Below are 16,727 nucleotides of genomic sequence, written 5' to 3' on the forward strand. Positions count from 1 at the left end.
TTAGCAATCGAGGGAAATCTAACACAGAACCTCTTAAGTAATACACCCAGAACCTCTTAAATAATACACCCAAGAGTTCTTTTCCCATCACCCGGCCACTTAGGGGTGGTTCACTCTTTACACTGAATTTCTTCCTTTGAATTGTTGTTAAGGTACACGTTATCACAATCCAATAAAAATTGTTGGATATACTCCCCTTTCTGGTAATACAACATTCCTGAATTAACCGCACGCCCTCTAAAGGTTATATTAGTAAATGTAGATATTATCAGATATAATTTCTTTTAAAGGTTATGGCTTCGTTTGGTTGCATTTTGGGAATACTACTTTTAGTATTCCCAAAAAAGTTAAACAGTAAAATACAAAAACTCTCAATATTATTCAATATTATTCAACATTTTTTAAACCTCCTAAATTTGTTAATTTAATTAAATACCCCTAAATATTTTTTAAAAAATTGCAAAAACACCCCAACGATCCACATTTACCATATTCCGGCCACCACTGTCGGAAAATGGCCGAAATCTGGTAGAATGGCGCACTATCGGCTGAATCTAGCTAGTAGTGCGCCGATCTAGCCTTTTTTGGCCAGATCTACAGTGGATCTGGCCGGAAAAGATCGGATCTAAGGCCAAAGTCGTTGAATAGCAAATACGGCCAGATCCACCGTGGATCTGGCCGGAAAAGGTCATATCGGTACACGACTATCAAGATCTAGTCGGTCATGCATTGATACAGTGACTCCGGCCACCCTTCGGTGGTGGTGGCTAGCTATCCGTATTTGAGGGTGGGTTGAGGGTATTTTTATTAATTTTTAATGTTTTATTATAGGGGTATTTTATAAAAAAACAAATATAGGGGGTATTTTAATAATTTATAATTCTATATCGTAATACCTACCCAATTTAATTTTTTTTAACTTTTTTAAGAGAACTTTTCTCAAAAACACAAAATTGTAAACCAAATCCTATATTAGTAAATGAATCTTTCTCAAATATTCGCAATATATTTGCATGGATATCCGCAATACAAATCGGCACAAGTGTCTGACTCTGAATCTTCAAAATTCCGTGCAAAAAAATAAAGAAATAAAACAAGAAAACAGTGACCCCAAGAAATAGCCAACAGCCAACCTCCAACCTGTGGTCTCCTTCTTTCCCTTTGCTATTTTTAGCTTTTTCCCACTAATAATCTCTTCCTTTTTTTTTTCACATTCAACCATTCTTTTATTTCATTGCATTCGATTACATTATATTCATCCAAACCGACTCTTTTTTGTATAGTAAACTTGGTCATCTATGGCCAGTGACGGTGGTGGAGGCGCTGGCGATGGCAGTGGCGCGGGTGATGAAACCTTGTCTTCGTCTTCTCCGAGGAACAGGGTGAAGTTTTTGTGTAGCCATGGTGGGAAAATATTGCCCAGAGCCGTTGATGGTAGCCTAAAGTACATGGGTGGCGAGACACGTGTCATTGCTGTGCCTCGTGAAATCAATTTCTCCAGTAAATATTTCCAATCTTTAGATTATAGGATAATGGAATTCTATATATGTTACCGGATCCATTCATTCATTCCTTTAAGGTCGCCGAGAATGTAACATTGTTAATGCAGACAACGTATCATTTTAGTAACATATATAATGGGGTTAAGTATTCGAAATGTAGTAATAGTGATACTCATCAAAGATATGGTACAACATGACGCGTCTTGATTGGTTATATCAGTTGATGTTATAATAATGTTATCGAATCAATATCTTATACGTCCAGTGTTTTATAAATTTTTTTTCTTTTGGAATGTATTCTTGTGTTTGATAATTGGTGGTCCTAAGGTGGTGGGACATTAGGTGGGACTATTGTTCTATGAATATATGAAAACTATGTGAGAAATGATGTGAATGTATGTGAATTATATTTGGTTTAACAGAATTGTTGATATTGGTGCATTTATTGTAGTGGTTTTAATGAGGAAATAGATATAGTTTTCATCATTTTAGAAAACAGAAGGAATATGTTGCCAATGAGTTTAATATAGGTTGGAAGATGTTGCAAATGTTGAAAACTAATCAATTGATTTGATAAGTTGTATAGGCTTTTTTTAATTTTTAATCAGCTTTATTTCATGATATTGCAGAGTTAATGAAGAAGATTGGCACAATGTATGAAGGAGACATGGTTCTGAAATACCAGCTGATTCCTGAGGATTTCGAATCCCTTGTATCCGTCCGAACTGATGAAGATCTCAGGCATATGCTCGAGGAATACGATCGTCAAGATACTGAAGGCAATCCCAAGCTGAGAACCTTTCTCTTCCCCTCAAATCCTGTCATACTCGAGAACCAAGCCACGTCCATGGATCCCCATGCTATCGAACAACGCTACATCGATGCCATCAACGGCCTTGTCCGTACAACCGGTCACTGGAAACTCCCTCCAATCAATGCCACCCGTTCTCCCTTCGGCATTTCCTCCGCATGTTCGTCCCCGAAATCCACCTCCCCGGAGAGCATCACCATCGATTCTTTCCCTCCCGACCTCATCTTGAACATGGAGTGTTACCAGAGCAGTGGACTTCCGATGCACAGGGTTCAAAGCTCGCCAAGTCTGTGTGGTTTTGGAGGCGGTGTCAGCGGTAGCGGTTTCCATGGCGTGAATAGCAACCATTTCCACCAACTTCCACATCATTTTTATGCGAACCATCAGCATCAGCAACAGCAGCAGCCGCCATACGCGCACGGTTACCAGGGTCACAGGTCTCAGTTTGCGTCGTTGACACAGGCGGATTTCCCGAGGCCATCGCAGATGGGGCATGGCCAACATCCGTTCTACACAAGAAGTAACTCAACAAATAGGAGTCTTTTAGGAATTGGGAGTTATAGTAAGTACGGAATTGATGAGCCAGTTTATGGAATTAGGCTGCCTCAGAGAGCTGGTAGTCTTCCACATAGTCCAAAGGGTAAGATTAAGGAAAGAAAGAGATCAATTGATCATAATATGGATCAGATAAATTAGTAGATTGATGGATGAAGATAGGATGAGTACTCCCTTTTCTTTGTTCATCAATATATTCTGATTCTTTCTCTGTGTTGTCTTTTCTGTGGTGTAAATGGCTGTTTTGCTTGGATTCCATAGGTTCTATGGATATATATTGTGTAAATTATATATAACACTTTTGTATTACCATACATATTCTCAGAGTAATACTAGGTATATAAAGTTTGGATCTTTTTTTATATAGTTATCAACGTGTCAATATTATATTAATTATAAGAAACACAATATTATACCAAATTATTATATATTTAATATAATATTGACACATCAACAATCACATCGATTGAGATACTAACTTTGAAAAGATATTATTATTGATATTTTAAGTTATGTTGTTTATTTATTAACTTTTATAAGAGTAATAGAAACTTCTGCATTGCCATCTTTGGATTCATGTTGTTTATTTGTTCAACCACACCGTCTTGCTTGATTAAGTAGTAGTTGCAGGATCAAAATCCTCTTTTAATATGAGTTTTTATAGGAGTAAATACATATTTGTGATTGATCGATTGACGAGTAAAAATATTACTAAAAAATAGATCTTGATCTTGATAAGTTGAGAGAATTACAGTTGAGTTTCAGGTAAATATATATTCAGCTGGTTACATTTCACATTGTTGCACTATGTTTTTATTGAAGCTTGTCTGTAATATATACAAGAATACATTAATAATAACGCATTTTATGTAAGAAGATGGGGATTTTAACCAAAACTCAAATTCTTTGTACGATATAATATGTTCTTTAAAAACAATTATACATACTGTTACGAACCAATTTGTTAGGACTTAGGATGGTGTTGGTTATGTGGTATTGCCTTTTTTTATGCATGAGTCTCTTGTACTTTCCTTGTTCAAGTCCTAGTTTTTAGCAAGTGGGAGTAGTTGAGTCAGTTGTATTAGAGTCTATAAAGAGGAGAATGAATGAATGCAAGGCATAGAAATTTATCTCCAAAAAAGCTGTGAACAGTAGGGATTGGATCCTTTTAACAATCCTACCAATATCATCCCACTCATCATTGGTCAACCAAAGAAGAAACCCAAACCCACTCAACCACCAACTCGCCCCTTCACTCGATCCCAAGTCCATCTCCAAAACCCAGGTCGTAAATAATGGTATCAGAGCCAGGGGCAATGGAGCATCGAATGGAGAGTTTAGAGAAGGAGGTTAGCACACTTGCTGTCGAACAAGAGAAGCTCATTGAACGGATGACCGAGCTCTTTGCAACTTGGTCGTCGAAGTGGGAAACTCAAGCCATTTTGCGTGAGCGGGGAGAAACATCCCAATCTCGCAATAACAGGGGACATTCCAATAGTTCAACCAACGCAGGAACCTCCATTAATTCCGGTGCTCCAAAGTTGGTCAAGCTTGACTTCCCTCGATTCAACGGCGGTGAAGATCCAACAAGTAGGCTCTGTCGGGTGGAGCAATTTTTTTATTTCAGTGCACTTTAGAAGAGGAGAAAGTGGCACTTGCTTCCTTTCACATGGAAGGAGATGCACAAATGTGGCTGCAACTTCACAAGCAAACGCATGGGACCATGAATTGGGAGGAGTTTAAACAAGGAGTACATGCAAGGTACCGTCCCACAAAATTCCAAGACTTTTTTGCTGACCTTATCAAAATGAAGCAGTTTGGGAGTGTCAAAGAGTATCAGACACAGTTTGAACGCCTTCTCTCATGGGCTGGGCAAGTCACTTCACAACAGCAGGTTAGTTGCTTCATCAGTGGACTTCGTGACAATTTGCAAGCAGATGTTAGAGCTGGAAATCCCATTACGTTAGAAGTAGTAATTGGCCTTGCTCGCTTTTTTGAAGCCCAGAGCCAGGCCATCCGACGCCCTCCGCTGTTGGATAACTCTAAAGTCAAGCAAGCTCTAGCTCCATTGCGCACCCCACTGGCTTCTCTAGTTAAGTGCACAATGCCAGAAGAAGTCAAAGAAAGGAGAGACAAGGGTCTTTGTTTCCGCTGCAATGAAAGATATTCTCCCGGCCATCAATGCAAACGCTTATTTGTCATTGAAGCTTGTTGGCCTGAGGATGAAGACAATGATGGAAAAGGGCCACTGGTCAACGCCTGAGATCTCTTTCAATGCAATCTCTGGAGCTTGTACCCCCCAAACTATGAGGCTAAAAGGGACTTTGTTTTCATTACCAGTGCACATATTGGTCGATTCAGAGAGCGCACACAATTTTATTAGCAATTCTCTGGCTGCTAAAGTGGATCCGAGGGAAGGGAGGTCGTTTAAGGTGGCAGTAGCCAGCGGAGAACGGTTGACCAGTCCAGGGCAGTGCAATCGGGTCATGCTCCATATTCAAGGTATACCGCTTCAATTAGTTTTCTATTTGTTACCCTTGGATGGATATGAGATCATCCTAGGCACTCAATGGCTTAGGACCTTGGGCCCCATTATCAGGGACTTTTCCCAGCTTCAAATGCGTTTCACAGTTTTGGGAAAAAGGTATGTTTGTAGGGCTTAGCATCTTCACAAGATAAGCTTGTAGAGAACTTTTTCTTGGAACATGTATTAAAACAAGGGTGTCCAGAGGTGGTCTTGTTAATGATTACCCACAAGTCAAACCGATCAACGAATCATTACTTGCAATACTAGAGGAATATGTTGACATCTTCTCTGAACCAGATAGCCTGCCACCACCACGTCAGCATGGTCATCACATCCCGCACCTTCCTGGGGCTGGACCTGTCAACGTACGCCCATACCGGTACCCTCATTTCCAAAAAGATGAGATTGAAAAGTTGGTGAGCGACTTACTAAAATCAGGAGTCATTCGGCGTAGCACAAGTCCTTATTCCTCACTTTTGTTATTGGTCAAGAAAAAAGCCGAGTCATGGAGGATGTGCATCGACTATAGAGCTCTCAACAAAGTGACCATTAAAGATAAGTTTCCAATTCCGGTGATAGATGAGTTGCTCGATGAATTACATGGTGCTCTTTTCTTCTCAAAGTTGGACTTACACTCTAGCTATTATCAAATTCAAGTCCATCCTCATGATATACACAAAACAGCCTTTCGAACACATAGTGGGCATTATGAATTTCTAGTCATGCCGTTTGGCCTGACTAACGCACCCTCCTCATTTCAAGCTCTCATGAATGACGTCTTTCTTGAGCACCTCCGTAAGTTTGTCCTTGTCTTTTTCGATGATATACTGATCTATAGCAAGTCATGGGATGACCATTTACAACATTTGAAAGTGGTCTTTAATATCTTACGAACTAACAAGTTATTTGTGAAAAAGCAAAAATGTCATTTTGGTGACACACAGGTAACTTACTTGGGCCATATCATTACTCGCCAAGGAGTAGCGGTAGATCCAGAAAAGGTTACGGCTATGCTTAATTGGCCAAAACCTACTACATCCAAGGCGCTTCAAGGTTTCCTTCGCCTCATTGGTCATTATTGAAAATTTATTTAGGACTACGGGAAAATCGTTTGACCACTCACAAAAATGCTACAAAAATGGGTTTGTTTGGTCCCAAACTGCTGAGGAAGCTTTCCACAACTTAAAGCAAGTGATGGCAAAGGCACTAGTTCTAGCCTTACCTGATTTTTCAAAAAGCTATGTGGTAGAATGCGATGCGTCTTGCTCTGGAATTAGCGTTGTGTTGCTATAGGACAAGAGGTCAATAGCATTCTTTAGCAGAGCTCTTAGTGGAAAAAACCTTCTCATGTCAACCTATGACAAGGAGATGCTTGCATTAGTCTCTACGGTCCAAAAATGGAGGCCTTACTTGTTGGGAAAGATTCTTATTGTCTGTATGATCAACGAAATCTTAATTACTTGTGGGAGCAAACGATCACCACTCTTGCACAACAAAAATGGCTATATAAATTGATGGGGGGTTCAATTTCACCATAGAGTACAAACAAGGAAGAGAAAATATAGTTGCAGGTGCGCTTTCACGAAGCACCTATGAAGGAGAGGTTTCAGCCATTTCTTCTCCTATTCCACAATGGATTTCGGCCATCAAAGAAGAAGTGGCAACTAACTCCAAGCTCCAACGACTAGTCCAATTATGTTTAAAGTATAATGCCATTGGTCCATGGAGATATCATGAAGGTGTAATTTTTTTAAAGAACGCATTTATCTTGTAGATGACTCACCACTCTTGGGGGATATACTATCCCAGTTCCATGATAGCACACATGAGGAATTTGTCAAAACGCTCCAACGCTTGAAGGCATTATTTTATTGGACTGGTCTTAAGCAACAACTCAAGGAATTTATCAAGAAGTGTGATGTCTGTCAACGCAACAAAGCTGAGCACAGACAACCAACTGAACTTCTCCAACTCTGTTATCTTATATTCCCAGCACTGCAAGGGTACAAGCTGTCGGAGATGGACTGCTTCAAAGAGATAAGGCACTGAAGGAATTGTGTCAGACTTTGAAGAAGGCTCAATCTCGTATGAAACGAGTTTATGATGGGACTCACAGAGAAAGGGAATTTTCCTTAGGAGATTGGGTCTATCTTAAACTTCAGCCATAAAAGCAAGCTTCCCTTGCCCTCATGCGGAATATGAAACTTGCTCCCAAGCATTATGGGCCATTTAAGATAATATAGAAGCTCGGGCGAGTTGCTTATAAGCTTGACTTGCCAAAGGATTCAAGGATATATCATGTGTTCCATGTTTCATTGCTCAGACCAAAGATTGGCGATTCTATGCATGTCATAGCACAACTTCCAAAACTAGATAAAAAGTCTCGTATGGTTCCAACTCCTCAAGCAATACTAGACAAGCGCATACGGAAAGGGAAAGCTGAAGAACTGGTACAGCGGGTTGGACTATCTCCTGTAGATGCCACGTGGGAAAGCCTTGAAGAACTAAAGATAAGGTTTCCAGATATAGCCCTTGAGGACAAGCTCTTTTTGAGGAGGAGGGAATGTTACGAACCAATCTGTTAGGATGGTGTTGGTTATGTGGTAGCGCCTTATTTTATGCATGAGTCTTTTGTATTTTCCTTGTTCAAGTCCTAGTTTTTAGCAAGTAACCCACGTCCGTGTAATATACAAAGGGGGTGTAGTTGAGTCAGTTTAATTCCTAGTCTTTAGCAAGTAACCCACGTCTGTGTAATGGGCAAAGTGGCAGTAGTTGAGCCAGTTGTATTAGAGTCTATAAAAAGAAGAATGAATGAATGTAAGGCATAGAAATTTATCTCCAAAAAAGCTGTGTACAGTAGGGATTGGATCCCTTTAACAATCTACCCATATAATCTCACTCATCATTGGTCGACCAAAGAAGAATCCCAAACCCACTCAACCACCAACTCGCTCCTTAACTCGATTCCAAGTCCATCTCCAAAACCCAAGTCATAACACATACAAATCCTTTGATTTAACTTGGAATTCTTCGAATTTATAATCTTCAGACCAATCAACTCATAAAAGTATCTCGTAACTTTACCGAACCGCACCATTTAGTTTGGTCCCATTTAGATTTTTGAGTTTTTGGGTTTTGGTTTTGCACAGCCTCAATGCAAGCAACCGCTAATCAATTAAAGACCCTCCTACAAGTTTTTTTTAAATTGCCAATTTATGTTAGGAGCTCATTTCGGGATTTCACACATACAAAGTATGGTACTTAAATTTAGGAGTTTTTCAACTTATCAAGCCAATCAGTCTTTTGGGTTGAAACTTCTATTGGGCTTGAGTCCCAACAATAGTATATTTTAACCTAATTTAAAGATCACCCAACTAAAAATACCGATATGATGGGTGAAAGAACCCTTAAACTTAAGCATCCAACGTGAGATCCTCACAGTTAAGGCTGGCACTTGGCACAAATATGTTCCGAACTTGAAATGACTCTGGCCACTCATTCATCCCCAGTTGAAGACACATATAAAGTTTTTATATTGCCAACTCAATTCTTTTTTCGTACTTCCATTTCTTAAAGTAGCCAATAGCCGCCAACCCTACGTTCTTTTCATTTATTATACATTCATTCATTTCTTTATTTTCTGAAAGAAATCTTCTCCATTCTTTGTTTTGAGTTTGAGAAATGGAGAAACCGGGACCGGGACCGGGAGGTTTTTTTGGTGATATGGAAGTGTTGTTTCTACAAAAGGACATACGGATAGAGCAGAGTGAGTTCTGTTTTGAGTACAAGGAGAATGCTCACCATCAATTTATGCTTATATCTTCACTAAACGATCACTCTATTTTGATCCCTTCAAAGGCACTTGCTGCCTTCTTGGATGTTTTGGAAGGCTTTTGTTCTGATTTTGAAAACAACCAACAGAATAAGAAAATTAGCAAACCAAAACAACTTAAGATCGATGACAAAGTGGTATGTGTACTGTAGCTTTCATTGCTCTTTTTTTTCTTTTGGGACAGTTTTTTTATTCATGGGTTTCAACTTCTGAGTTGGAAAGCTTTTTCTTTGAGGTTTTATTTTATTGGTTCTTTTTCTTTTTCTTTTTCTTTCTGTTGTGTAGGAGTTTCGCTTTATGGTTGGACAGAACAAATGGGGCCAGTTTCTAAAGGTAAAGTAAAATGGTTGTCTATTATCTCCACCTATTTTTAAGTGCTTGTAAATCATAATAGTACCTTTGACTTGTTGGGAGAGTTTTTATTTCAAAGGTCAGTGGCCATTTCGTTGTAAGCATTTTAGAAATTTGTTGGAAGGTTGAGGAAAACTACTAAAAAGTATCATCAATTCAAAGAACTAAAATGGGCTGGAAAATCAGCTATCTTAGATTCATGAATGCTGTAGAGGTTGCTTGGCCAAGTGTGGGTTTTATGTATATTATGAAGTTATACATGACTGGTGATGATTTTGATATCTTTTAAATTAAAGGTGAAGAAGTGAGATATGTGGATTGTTAGAATCCACGTTGTGTATATGAATATTTGCCATGGAACTTTGCACTATTACAGGAACTTTTCTGCTGGGTATTTGTGTGTCAATGTAGAAATATAAGCTCAATGCTGAGCCTTGAGATGTGCTTCTTGAAATGATCTAGCACTCTCCTTGAAATATGAATAATTAAGCAGAAGAACTGTATCTTGAGATGTTGAACCTTTGCATATACTTGATTTTCAAGACACCTACTTATTATTTCTTTTTCACCTCCACAAACAAAAGTTTTTTCTCAATGATTTTGTTGGATTTGCTTGGGTCATCTTTTTTATATTTCAAATAATTTACTATAATATGATTGCTGCAGAGTAACAAAACCACTATTAGGAAATTTAGGCTTCAAATTAGTAGCATTTCAACTTTAAATAATCCCATGATTGGGATTGAAATCATTTGAACTTAGCATTCTGTGGAGTCCAGGACACTTTGAACCTTCTCATCTTGTATTTGTGATGTGGTTTTCTACAAATTTGAGCTTTGCTTTCCGGTGCAGTCTTGAATACTTTCGAACTTTCTCATCATATATCTTCAGGTATGGTTTTATACACAAGCTTTTATCGTCAATTTTTTTTTTTCTTTTTCTTGGGAAGCATTACTTCACTCATGTTTTTCTATGTACCTCAGCACATTCTTCATCTGAAGTTGTGCTCCTGTCCCAACTGAACAAGTTATTGATCAAAATTTTTTAGGATTTCTGCTGATTGAGCTTACATGTTGCATTTTCTTTTCTACTTATCTGCACTGTGGTCATTTTTGTTTCTTTATTTTCACCTTTCAGAAATATGCCTTGTCTTTATTTGTTTTGATCAGTAATAAGAGTGAGAGAAATCAACAAATATTGATATGATATAGTGCATTTTGAGCTGTCTTAGTTCTGTTGTGTTTGATGGTTGCAACGTTCTGCTTGCAGGTTTGGAAAGCGTCATCAAGGGAAGCAAAAAACACCATATTCATTCCTTCAGAAAACAATGGTTGGGAACATTTCAGAAAGACATTAGTGGAGCTTGCTGACACTGCAAAACATATGTGCCCTCCTTTTGAGGTCTTGGCTTTTCTGTTTTATTTTCTGTGGTAATAGTTGGTTTCTCTTTCAAGAAAAGATCTTAATGGATTCTTCTTCTACTTGTGATGACATAGACAAGATTTGATCCTTTGAAACGACCAAACAAGGTATCAGATGCCAAAGTTGACTCCACTGATAGTCCAAGTGCTGAAAATTTGACAGTGGCAGAGTTATATATAGAACCTTCACAGAATGATAATACTGGCATTGGGGAATCAAAAATGCTGAGAGCCGGCTTGAAGAAATTCTACTTTGATCTTGGAAGCAATAAGAAGGGCAATTTCTTAAAGATATCTGAGGTAAATTTATCATAGTATATTAATGATTCTTAGATACTAGTACTTCGTATTTTTTCAAAATCTCTTTTGTATTGAAATTGCAGGTGATGAATGGTTATCGTTCATCCATCATAATCCCATTGGCAAGATTGCAGCAGTTCCATGAAATGGTTGGTCATTTCATCCAGAACAAAAATGAAACATCAGCTAGTACTAGTAAACATTCTGGTTCAGGAAGGTAAACTGAGAGCTGGACTTTTGAAAGAAACTAAGGTGGAAAAAGACTTAAATGTTACTTAGTGTTTGGCCTCACACATCAAAACCAATATCAGTTTTCATATTACCCTTATATATGGAAGCTTGAACAAGAACTTCATACAGCCTGTTAAGATTGCAGTATATACTAACATCAGAGCTCATTAATGGGGACTCAATCTTTGATATTTGGCTATTTGCTGCTAGATTGATGTTGTTGAATGCATGGTTTTATGTTAAGAAAGTTTTAAGTGTACAATTCTTGTTCAATGGTTCATAACCATGGTATATTGGTATTTTCCTATAACACTGAATCACCCTATGGTTGGAGATAAATTATCGCTTGGAAAAACTGGAACATCATTAAGCAGGGAACCAACAGTTGCAGGACATTTTCTTATATCATGCCAAGTCATGTTGGTCAGTCCACTCCCATGTGGACCACTGAAAGTGGCTCTTCAGAACCATGGGAAATTATTAAAAGGAGATAAAAATTAATACAGTTATTCTGACAATTAATCAAAAATATACTGTATTCTACTTTGTGTATTTTAAAATGATACTATATTGACAAATTAGATTTAAAGCTCCTTTGTAGTATGATATCATGTCATAAATTTTTAATTATCCATCTCCATAACCTCAAGCTCACTGTCAAATTTTGGTCCAAGTTTTGTTTATATTGAATGAGGCATTGATATTGAGAAAGTTAAGCTCACTTAAGATGATCAAGACTTAAAATTTCGAGTTTGTGCTAAATAAGTCCCATTTTTTTTACTTGGGAAAAATTATCAAAGAGAAAAATAAATGCTATTAACTTGTTACCTAGTAATTTCCAACCAGATATCTAGCTCCATCTCAATTTCTCAAATCTTTGTCACTGCTCTCTCCTTCTTTTTCATAAATTATCGTCATCAACTACCACTGAATGATCTTATAATAAAGGAGTAAAGAAGTACTTCATAGATTCTTAAGTTCTGATGGTAAAAGAGCAAAGAGGTTCATTACAGGTTCTTAAGTTTAACTCTTCCTAGACACTAATAAGGATGATCACCGAGAGAATTTACCCAATTATTCGTTTAAAAACCTTAAAAGACTAGTTTGAACATACTAAAAAAACAAAAAACAAAAAAAACAAAAAGGTTGTGCTAACGGTAATGAATGGCAGACAGTTGTTGCATAATCTAGTGACATGTGTCCAGAGTAATACAACATTGTTTTCATTCGAAAGGAAATGAAGCTTACTTAGACAGTGCAGAAACTGTTTCATTTGTTTTGTTGTTTATGCATGCTTTTCTGAGATTAATGGCCTAGTAATAATACTGGCCACCAAAGGAGTAGGGTCAAAACTTTCCATCAAATGATTTTACAACATTTGTTAAAACATATTTAAAAATAATAATAAATAAATCTCTTCAAAACTCTTGATTACCATGTCAAATCATATGGGTTAGAGGCTGCTTTTAAAATTCGAACAGATGTATGAAGCAGGTTCTTGAATGGACAAGACCCTAGACACATGGGATAACAAGAGAGGGGCTTCCAGATTTTGAATCTTGAATAATGTCAAAAATCTAATTGATGGGAAAGGAAGGCCATGGACAAACGGTGGACACACCTTGGACGCACGGAAAGAAAAGAGAACAGAGTTTTCAATTTCAAAGCCTAAATTTTGGGTAATGCAATGCTAGAAGTAAGAAAGGCCACGTTCACTCAACAGCCGACGCACGCAATATCTTAACCAATCTTTGCTTTTACCCTTTAACAAGTGTTTTTAGCAAGTGCTTTCTCTGTTCAATCAATTTAGCTCACAGCATATGCTAATGCACCATCTGCTTTTGTGGACCAGTCTATCAGAAAGGGACACAAACTATAAGTTTTGATTTCTGCAAATTTTGTAATGCTAATGGCCAAATTTTATGGTCCTCTTTGTGGCCCTGGATTGTGCTATCAACCATCAGATCAATTGGTTTTTGGCTGTTGGCCACAAGGAAAGCTCTATACTTTTCTTGAAATTTCTATGATCTTTTCAACAGTTCATTAACTTAACAGAAAGAGAAAGAGATTATTTCAAACTATCAGGAAGGTGACATTTTTCGTTCCCTTCCCATTTGCGACGTCGGTTTTATGGTTTCCATTTTGTATAATTCTGCATTTTTTCCTTCAAGGGTCATATTCATTCCTGAGGTTTCTCAAATATCCTGATAGTGTATCATTAAATATCATATTGTCTATATATCAAAAATAGCAAATTATTCTGATGACTAAACCCAGTTTGAATCATGAAATGGAATCTCATAGTATAGTGTTTTCACCAGAATGCTCGAGAAATAAAAGAAAAATCATCTTTATATCACATAATACAGATTTAATACAAGTGCTAAATAGGTTAGCTCGATAGATCTTAGTTTTCACCAGAATGCTCGAGAAATAAAAGAAAAATCATCTTTATATCACATAATACAGATTTAATACAAGTACTCAATAGTTAGCTCTATATATATATATATATATATATAGCTTTTATGGATTAAAAAGTATCTTTTCATCACTCAAATAGGAAACTAAAAGATATTTACAACCACAAAGGGCTAGCCTCCAACAAGAGCAAACCAACAAAACACAAAAGAGATTTGCTCTTCAAACACCCTTGAGATCAGCAAGCTAGGATCCAAAAAACTAAATCCAAGAGCCTGCAATTCCTTTGGGACACACATACAGTATGATTAAACCTCTACTAGTTTGTTCACTTTTCTGGCCTTGGATATTTTACATGAAAGAAAGAACACAAAATGGACCTGTAAAAGGGTAATGGAGGACGGTGGGGCTGGCAAAAACTAACCGCATCATCTCCCAGAAGCAACTAACGGTTTTTCTTTACTGTCTTGACCAGATTTTACGGTTGTTGAAGGAAGAGGTAAGACGAGATCTGAGATTGTATGAGGTGTGACTACATGTGGTACAGGTAATTCCACTTCGGCAGGGGCAGGTGTTGGTTGTGGTTTTGGTGTATAGTTGAAGGAGAGGTCTTTGTTAGCAGCCAATGCAACGAGTTCTTTTTCCTCCAGCCCTTTTGTTGGCTCAAGGCTGCAACGGTCCGTAGTGTGCTTAGCCAAAGCATCTTTAAATTTCTTGATCTGTGAATATCATGGTCACATAAAGAAAGTAAAACAGTCAGTATGGTGGAAGCGAAGTATGCACAAGATAAATGAGTGATATTACAAAAATGCGCACAACTGAATCATCTTGAAGAGTATGGCAACAACTGGTTTTATACATTTTCTGGAAAATTAAGCTCTCAATTAGTTTGATCCATGTGTTCTTAGTGTATTTCAAACTGAGAATAAATTTGACAAATGAAAACAACCTCAGATGCTATTAGGGAAAGTACATATGTTTACAGTGAGTGGAACTGGGTAATTACTAACAACAATAATATTCATTAACTAATCATTCATGATTCACTAATGGTCTTCACATGGTAGTTAAAAGACATACATATCCTAAAGAATTAGATAACAACAGATCGAGCACGAACTAACCGTGGCATTAGTGCAGCTAAAGCTACACAGTCGCCCGTGAGCCCCTCTGTAAAACCGGAAAAACGGCAGCACATGAACATTCAGACTATAACACATGGATTTGTGCTCCTCATAATTCACCTGAAGAAACTGCACATCTGGGTGCATCTCTGCCAATTGACATATCTGCCACAAGACAAAAACCCCATTCACAAGATTAATACTTTAACATAAACATAAAAGTATTGACATAAAGTTCCCCACACACATATGCATATGTTTGAAGATTATACCTTGGGATGGAGAGCTTTGCAGCCACCACAACCAGGAGAAAAGAAATCAACAACAACAAGTTTGTCCCCAGCATTCAGAAGGAAGTCTACAAGATCTTGTGCAGAGTCCACCTCTCTCATGTTTGGTTGCAGCCCCTTTACCCACCACTTTTGGGATTTCCCTATAAGGCCGATCTGCTTAACAGATCAAAGAAGAAAATTTTATTTAATTCATACTAATCATCAAAAATCAAACATACCTATCAAAAATCAATACCATCAAGAAGAAATTAAACATGGCAGATAACATGTCCAGGAACTTTACCGTGGTGATAATAAAAGGAAAAAAGAACAAATCAAATTTTAATCTTTAAATTACAATTTATGTATGTCAAAGTTTTAGCTTAACTATTAATGGATATCAACCTATGAGGGAAAAATTAAAAATCCATATAATTTTTCATTTAAAAGAAACCTAAAACAGCTCAAAGTTTGATCTTAAAGACACATAAACAATTAAAGAGAACAAATATTTTTTAATTGAAATATAGAAATTTGTTACCTACCTGTGCTTTAATGGAGCCTTTTGATGAATTTCCTCCTCCGGGAAAACCCTTATTTTCTCTCAAAACAACTCTCTTTCCTTTAAAATCACTGCTCAAAGATGAAAAAAGTCTCAAAGCATGTGATTTCAATTTCACTGGAAAACCCCTCATAGAACACGAAGCGGGACAGCTTTCTGGAAGCAAAGAGAGGCCATTAACATGTTGATTTGGATTACAGCATGAAAACAGATTTGCTTTGGTCAACACATCAACCATCTTGTCTCACAACACAAAAAAGAAGAAAAAACACTTGCCCAAAACAAAGAAAGCAGTTTCAGTGGAACCCAGATGAAAAAAGAAACAAGATTTTGTTGAAAGAGATGATTTCTATTGTGAAAAATACGTTCGTGAAACGAAACCCAGAAACAAAAGTAGGTTAAAGGATTGGATTTTAGTTGCTTAAACAACAATAACACAGCTTTTCTTGATTTATAAGAAACAGTTTCAAAGAAATCCCCGAAACAAGAGCAAGCCAGCAAAAATCTGCTTTCTGAAAACGAAGAAAAACAGTTTCAAAGAAGAAAATGGCAACAGCTGTTCTTTAAAGATTGAATTTTTATTGCTTTCTATTTCAGTAAAGTGATTGGTTGTTGAAAAGCAAAATCAGTTGCGTGTTTTATTTAAATAAAAGAAGATATAATCCTGACCGTCTATTTTTTCATCAGACTTGATCCAACAGTGATAAAGTTTTGTGATTTCGGGATATATTATATATGGATAAGGTTTATTTAATTATTTTCCACTTTTTTCTGGTAATTTATGATAAGTTGTTGAAAAAGCGTAATTAATTAAGTTT

The 16,727-nt window shown here is 37.2% G+C and overlaps 4 protein-coding genes across 5 annotated transcripts; 3 read left to right on the forward strand and 1 right to left on the reverse strand.

Moving 5' to 3' along the window:
- Window positions 1-1,298: 1,298 nt before the first annotated feature.
- Window positions 1,299-3,009, forward strand: LOC116120704. Its single transcript, XM_031406672.1, has 2 exons — window positions 1,299-1,500; window positions 2,132-3,009. Exons 1-2 carry the CDS (start codon window positions 1,299-1,301, stop codon window positions 3,007-3,009), a joined length of 1,080 nt encoding a protein of 359 aa, XP_031262532.1.
- A 5,794-nt stretch (window positions 3,010-8,803) lies between these two features.
- LOC116120725 (transcription factor Pur-alpha 1-like) lies at window positions 8,804-11,581 on the forward strand. Its single transcript, XM_031406696.1, has 4 exons — window positions 8,804-9,364; window positions 9,513-10,979; window positions 11,075-11,299; window positions 11,383-11,581. The coding sequence occupies exons 2-4, from the start codon at window positions 10,824-10,826 to the stop codon at window positions 11,518-11,520; spliced, it is 519 nt and encodes a 172-aa protein (XP_031262556.1). The 5' UTR covers window positions 8,804-9,364; window positions 9,513-10,823; the 3' UTR covers window positions 11,521-11,581.
- On the forward strand, window positions 9,077-9,569 carry LOC116120705 (transcription factor Pur-alpha 1-like). Its single transcript, XM_031406673.1, has 2 exons — window positions 9,077-9,364; window positions 9,513-9,569. The coding sequence occupies exons 1-2, from the start codon at window positions 9,077-9,079 to the stop codon at window positions 9,567-9,569; spliced, it is 345 nt and encodes a 114-aa protein (XP_031262533.1).
- A 2,443-nt stretch (window positions 11,582-14,024) lies between the features above and the next one.
- Window positions 14,025-16,510, reverse strand: LOC116120719 (thioredoxin-like 1-1, chloroplastic). 2 transcript variants are annotated; one of them, XM_031406690.1, is made up of 4 exons: window positions 15,893-16,510; window positions 15,348-15,521; window positions 15,076-15,240; window positions 14,025-14,670 (listed from the first exon to the last, which is right to left on the reverse strand). In XM_031406690.1, exons 1-4 carry the CDS (start codon window positions 16,145-16,147, stop codon window positions 14,380-14,382), a joined length of 885 nt encoding a protein of 294 aa, XP_031262550.1. In that variant the 5' UTR covers window positions 16,148-16,510; the 3' UTR covers window positions 14,025-14,379. The 2 variants fall into 2 exon arrangements, with proteins under 2 accessions (XP_031262550.1, XP_031262549.1); XM_031406689.1 differs by having other exon boundaries at window positions 15,348-15,524.
- Window positions 16,511-16,727: the final 217 nt, after the last annotated feature.

Source organism: Pistacia vera, unplaced genomic scaffold (genome assembly GCF_008641045.1).
Source record: "Pistacia vera cultivar Batoury unplaced genomic scaffold, PisVer_v2 Contig941, whole genome shotgun sequence".
NCBI classification, from domain to species: Eukaryota; Viridiplantae; Streptophyta; class Magnoliopsida; order Sapindales; family Anacardiaceae; genus Pistacia; species Pistacia vera.

Coding starts and splice junctions, on each gene's coding strand:
- LOC116120725 (XM_031406696.1), top strand. CDS start 10,824: ATGGTTGCAACGTTCTGCTTGCAGGTTTGGAAAGCGTCATCAAGGGAA. Junction 10,980..11,074: donor ATATGTGCCCTCCTTTTGAG/GTCTTGGCTTTT, acceptor GTGATGACATAG/ACAAGATTTGATCCTTTGAA. Junction 11,300..11,382: donor ATTTCTTAAAGATATCTGAG/GTAAATTTATCA, acceptor TTGAAATTGCAG/GTGATGAATGGTTATCGTTC.
- LOC116120705 (XM_031406673.1), top strand. CDS start 9,077: ATGGAGAAACCGGGACCGGGACCGGGAGGTTTTTTTGGTGATATGGAA. Junction 9,365..9,512: donor TTAAGATCGATGACAAAGTG/GTATGTGTACTG, acceptor TCTGTTGTGTAG/GAGTTTCGCTTTATGGTTGG.
- LOC116120719 (XM_031406689.1), bottom strand. CDS start 16,147: ATGGTTGATGTGTTGACCAAAGCAAATCTGTTTTCATGCTGTAATCCA. Junction 15,525..15,892: donor AAGGCTCCATTAAAGCACAG/GTAGGTAACAAA, acceptor TGATCTGTTAAG/CAGATCGGCCTTATAGGGAA. Junction 15,241..15,347: donor GCAAAGCTCTCCATCCCAAG/GTATAATCTTCA, acceptor GTCTTGTGGCAG/ATATGTCAATTGGCAGAGAT.
- LOC116120704 (XM_031406672.1), top strand. CDS start 1,299: ATGGCCAGTGACGGTGGTGGAGGCGCTGGCGATGGCAGTGGCGCGGGT. Junction 1,501..2,131: donor TCGTGAAATCAATTTCTCCA/GTAAATATTTCC, acceptor ATGATATTGCAG/AGTTAATGAAGAAGATTGGC.